At 39.7% G+C, this 4,587-nt stretch overlaps 1 protein-coding gene across 1 annotated transcript; it reads right to left on the bottom strand.

Annotated features, from left to right (window-relative positions):
* Positions 1-2,954: 2,954 nt before the first annotated feature.
* On the bottom strand, positions 2,955-4,136 carry LOC120924896 (taste receptor type 2 member 40-like). Its single transcript, XM_040335875.1, has one exon. The coding sequence runs from the start codon at positions 4,098-4,100 to the stop codon at positions 3,123-3,125; it is 978 nt and encodes a 325-aa protein (XP_040191809.1). The 5' UTR covers positions 4,101-4,136; the 3' UTR covers positions 2,955-3,122.
* Between the last annotated feature and the right edge of the window lie 451 nt (positions 4,137-4,587).

Below are 4,587 nucleotides of genomic sequence, written 5' to 3'. Positions count from 1 at the left end.
AAACCAACAAACAGGTAATTACACAAAGTTACGGGCACTATAATAGTTGAACAGTCAAAGACTCACTAAATGGCACTCAACAGACTAGCGTAAAGTTAACTTGAACCATAACAGGTAACTAGAGTCTCTAGAACTGCACCAACTATTCCAAAAGAACAATAGGGTCCATGTATGCAAACTGCAGTAGTGGGTGAGAGTGTGTATAGGGTACCCCTTGAAGATGGTAGAAAGTACCTGACGCTTACTAATTAGCATTGACCAAGTTAGTGTGTTAGTGGTGAATGTAAATAAGCAGCCAGATAAGAGCAGTCTCCATTGTGTTAACTGGGTGTAGTGGGAGTTTAAGGCGTGTAGTTCAACTCCTGGCATGCACCTAGGCTGGTCCCAATGGCTTGGCGGTCCGCAGATTTTAGAAGTCAGGTCCAAGATCCTCACACAGGGTGCAGTCTCTCAGCTCTGGTTCTGGAAAATGCAGTTACTCTCTGTCTCAGGCTCAGTCTCTGGGGCAGCTTAGCAGTCTCGAAAGCAGGAAGGTCCTCTTTCCTTGGCTATGGGCTCTCAGATGTAGAGCAGACCCCGAGAGTAGGTATTTATCTTTCGCTCTCCTCTCTGGACGGACCCAGATCGGGAACAAATTGCTGGGGAAAAGAGTGAAGTTCTCCACCTCCATGTGTGGCAACTTGTGGGAATTAAAGTCCACAACCTGTTAGCCTCCATTGACAAGAATGGTGCAGCACCCCTTTAAGAACTACAAGTCCTGCACTGCAAGTCCTCTCTGAGGTTCCTATTGGCTCACACTTTTCAGTCCGCGATTAGATCCAAAGCCGCCGATGGAGGAGACGACACAAAGCCGCTGCCCACTGCCCGCTACCTGCCTAGATGGGGTAAGTGAACGAACGTCAGACAGCGTAAAATGCATAGAGCACTAAACGTGAGTGCCACTCGCTAGAGCTTTCAGTCCTGTCCAGTCCCAGTGTATTTTAGTCTGCCATAGACTTTGACATACTGAAGGCAGCTGAGCTGGATGATGTACCTGTGCTTTCGGGACACAGTAAAATGCCAGAATTGGATGTATACTGGCTAAACCCCTAGTGTGCACGTTATAAAGAAAGGTAAAATGAAAAATACATATACTGTATGTTTTGTTTTGTCTCAGAAAATGAGAAACATTAAAAATCTGTTCACTATGTTATAATGTAAAGTCACCACCGTGAGCAAACAGTATACCATTGTGAACAAAAGATATTTAAAATGTGTCCCTGACAAGTCCAGAATGAAGGACAAAAACTCTAATAAATATTTCTCGCCATCTCCATTCATAACCTTATGCTTCTTCTGTCCAGGACATAAATCCTATCCTGTGCTTATTTGTTACATTTTGTAACTAAACTTGGGCATTAAGACACATTATAGCATAGTAATAATAATAAAAAAAATCATACACTACAATTTAAATATGCCTTTTTTAGGGACTGCCTCCCTAACTATGTACAGCTCTTATGAACACAGACATACACTTGAAAATATCAAAAAACACTCAACATTATTTTGACTGTTTATGCAGTATTTTTTCATAAATTACATCTGAATTCCATGTACATAAAAGCAACACAAATCCAGTTGCATATTTATTGAGACATTATTAAAAAGCATTTCAGGACAACAAATTAGAGCACAGGTGTCAAACACAAGGCCCACGGGCCGAATACGGCCCTCCAGGCCATTTCATGTGGCCCTTGCACCTCTCCTCCAGCCCTTCTCTGGTCCTACTCCAGACTCGTACTTTCTGCTTTCAAGCAATGCATACAGCTTCTTCCCAGCAGCAGCATAAGGAAAGGGGGTGCACTGTGATGTAAGGGAGAGTGGGGGACTCAACTTCTGATGGTGGTGTGGCTCTTGACATCTAATGTTAGGGGAGGGGATGTGCTGGACATCTAATCTTACAGATACAACCGGATCTTTTAAGAACAATCATAATGCTGATGCGGCCTGAAATGAAATTGAGTTTGACACCCCTCAATTAGAGCATGAAATTACTATTAAAGACTGGAGTGTGGCAGATTGTCATCCTAATCAGGTCTCGGTGCTTTGTACAGTTGTGCATGCTTATAGAAGGGAAGAGCAGAGGGGTCACATTATCAGTATGATGCTGCTCCTAGGCCAGATTAAACTGCTTATCTGCAGAATAGCCTTCAGGAAGCTCTAAGATCTGGCAGTGCTGTCTGGATCACAATAATGGATCCTCAATAATGAATCATAAAACACATTAATGCATATGTAGATGTGAGATCTATTGTTGCTGGTGTGGATCTATTGTTACTAGCTGCAGGGAATCTATTTGTCCTGCATTTCTTGTTATTAACAAATTCCATACACTTTACCTAGCACCACAAAATGATACTCAGTTGTGCATTGTCTAAAAGTGTCAGTACTGGGTGGCAAGTAGGGGTGGTACCAAAAGACAGCATTCGGAGCTGAGTAGGGGTAGAGACAAGAGGTAATTCAGAAGTGGGGAGTACCTGTGCCTAAAAAAAAGCACTCATATCATATGTACAACCCCTTCCACACTGATAAAACATATTTCTAGGCAAGCAAACATTTTGCATTTTGTTTTATTTTTTTTAATTATTAATATGTAATATTTGTCTGAGGACTGATTCTCTATGATACATGATTACAAAGTTGATACACTACCCATTAGGCTGCATCCACACTATTTTTTAAACAAGACTTTACAATCACTTTAAGCACATTATTCTGGCGAGAACAGAGACAATTTGATCACTTATTAAAAAAAAGGAAAATAAATTATATATACTGTATATATATATATATATATATATATATATATATATATATATACTGTATATATATATACACACATACATACATACATACACACACAAACAAATGTTTTTAATTTTGTTTCCATTTTATGGGGGTTCTTTGCTGCATTTATTGTGCGTAGGGTGGCCCATTGAAATGAATGTGCTGCACAATATTTGTAGTGCGTCACTGCTACAGCTTGCAAAAAAAACATGTCTGCACATTGTTTGATGTCACATTTCATAGTGTGAATGGTGCCTTACAGAGAAGCAAAGCCTAAACAAATACTTTTAAGGTCACTTTGGCAATCTGGAGCCTTCTGAACCTGGCAGAGTAATGAAAAGAATATTTGGTTTAGCCATTTGCTTTTTTTTCCAACAAACCAAAAGTTGAAATAAACTCTGTAAAGCCTTCTTTAACTTTGGGCTTCCAAGAATGAGGATGACTGATTGTGCAGGAGAATAAATATAAATGACCATCAAACAAATGCAAAATCCAGGGCTGCTAGGGGGGAAGAGATCCACAAACATCATGATTTCTGACATGTAGAAGACCAGATAGAGGGCTAGGAGCAGTGAAACAGTTCTGGCTGCTCTTTCTTTAGCTTCTGTGCGTGGGCTGCTGGTGTTCTTCTCCATTAGCTTGCTTCTGGTCACAAGTGATTTCAAAATTAATCCATTAGAAATACCAACAAGAACCAAGGGTAGTGAGCAGCCTATAATATTGCTAGCTAGCAAATAAGTAAGGTTTAACTTTGGAACCTCCGTGTCTAAGCTCTGATTGTTGGGTAGGTCTCCACTTGGGGTGTCCTTGTAGGTGCTCCAGAAAGCTGGCACACCAATTGCAATAGCTGTTAAAACGGCAATTACCAGGAACCATGGTACCAGTTTGGGTATTTCCCCTTTGACACGTAGTAGAAAAGGATTGGTGAATATGACTATCTGTAAACAGTAATAGACACAAAGGCAGACGGTGAACCAAAAGCTGGCATATGCAGGAAGAAAGAGCAAAGTATTTAAAGTATTATAAACTTCATCAGAGTAGTACAGCTGACTCCACAGAAGGCTCAGAAAGTCATTTGCTGTCATTACTAATTGGAATATGATGTTTGATAGTCCAAGTGTGACTAGAATAAGATCAGAAGAACCAAGGCTTGCCTTGCCCCTTGCCTTTTCAGTGAGATTCACTGACACAATTACACAGTTTGTGAAGATTCCCAAGACAGTGGTTGCTCCCAGGATGGCCATGGATGCAAAAACAAAGAGAGATGTCATTATTTGCACTAGAAAAAGTGATGTTTTCTGACTATAGCAGTCTGCATCGGAGGCATGACAGCTGAAAAGAAACATTGGGATGGTTGAATCCTTTCTGAGAAAAATATTTGTTTTGTGAAACATATCAATAATTATTATTCAATAATTTACGTTTTTTAACCACTTCAGCCCCGGAAGAATTGGCTGCCCAATGACGGGCCATTTGTTGCTTTAACTGACAATTGCGTGGTTGCACCTAAACAAAATTGACATCCTTTTTTCCTCACAAATAGAGCTTTCTTTTGGTGGCATTTGATCACCTCTGCAGTTTTTATTTTTTGCGCTTTAAACAAAAAAGAGCGACAATTTTGAAAAAAAAAACAATATTTTTAACTTTTAGCTATAATAAATATCCCCAAAAATATATATAAAAAACAATATTTTTTCTCAGTTTAGGCCGATATGTATTATTCTACATATTAGTGGTAAAAAAAATGCAATATGCATA

This window comes from Rana temporaria, chromosome 1, assembly GCF_905171775.1.
Source record: "Rana temporaria chromosome 1, aRanTem1.1, whole genome shotgun sequence".
Classification (NCBI taxonomy): Eukaryota; Metazoa; Chordata; class Amphibia; order Anura; family Ranidae; genus Rana; species Rana temporaria.
The sequence above is the reverse complement of the archived record's forward strand: the minus strand, read 5'-3'. Positions and strand labels throughout refer to the sequence as shown.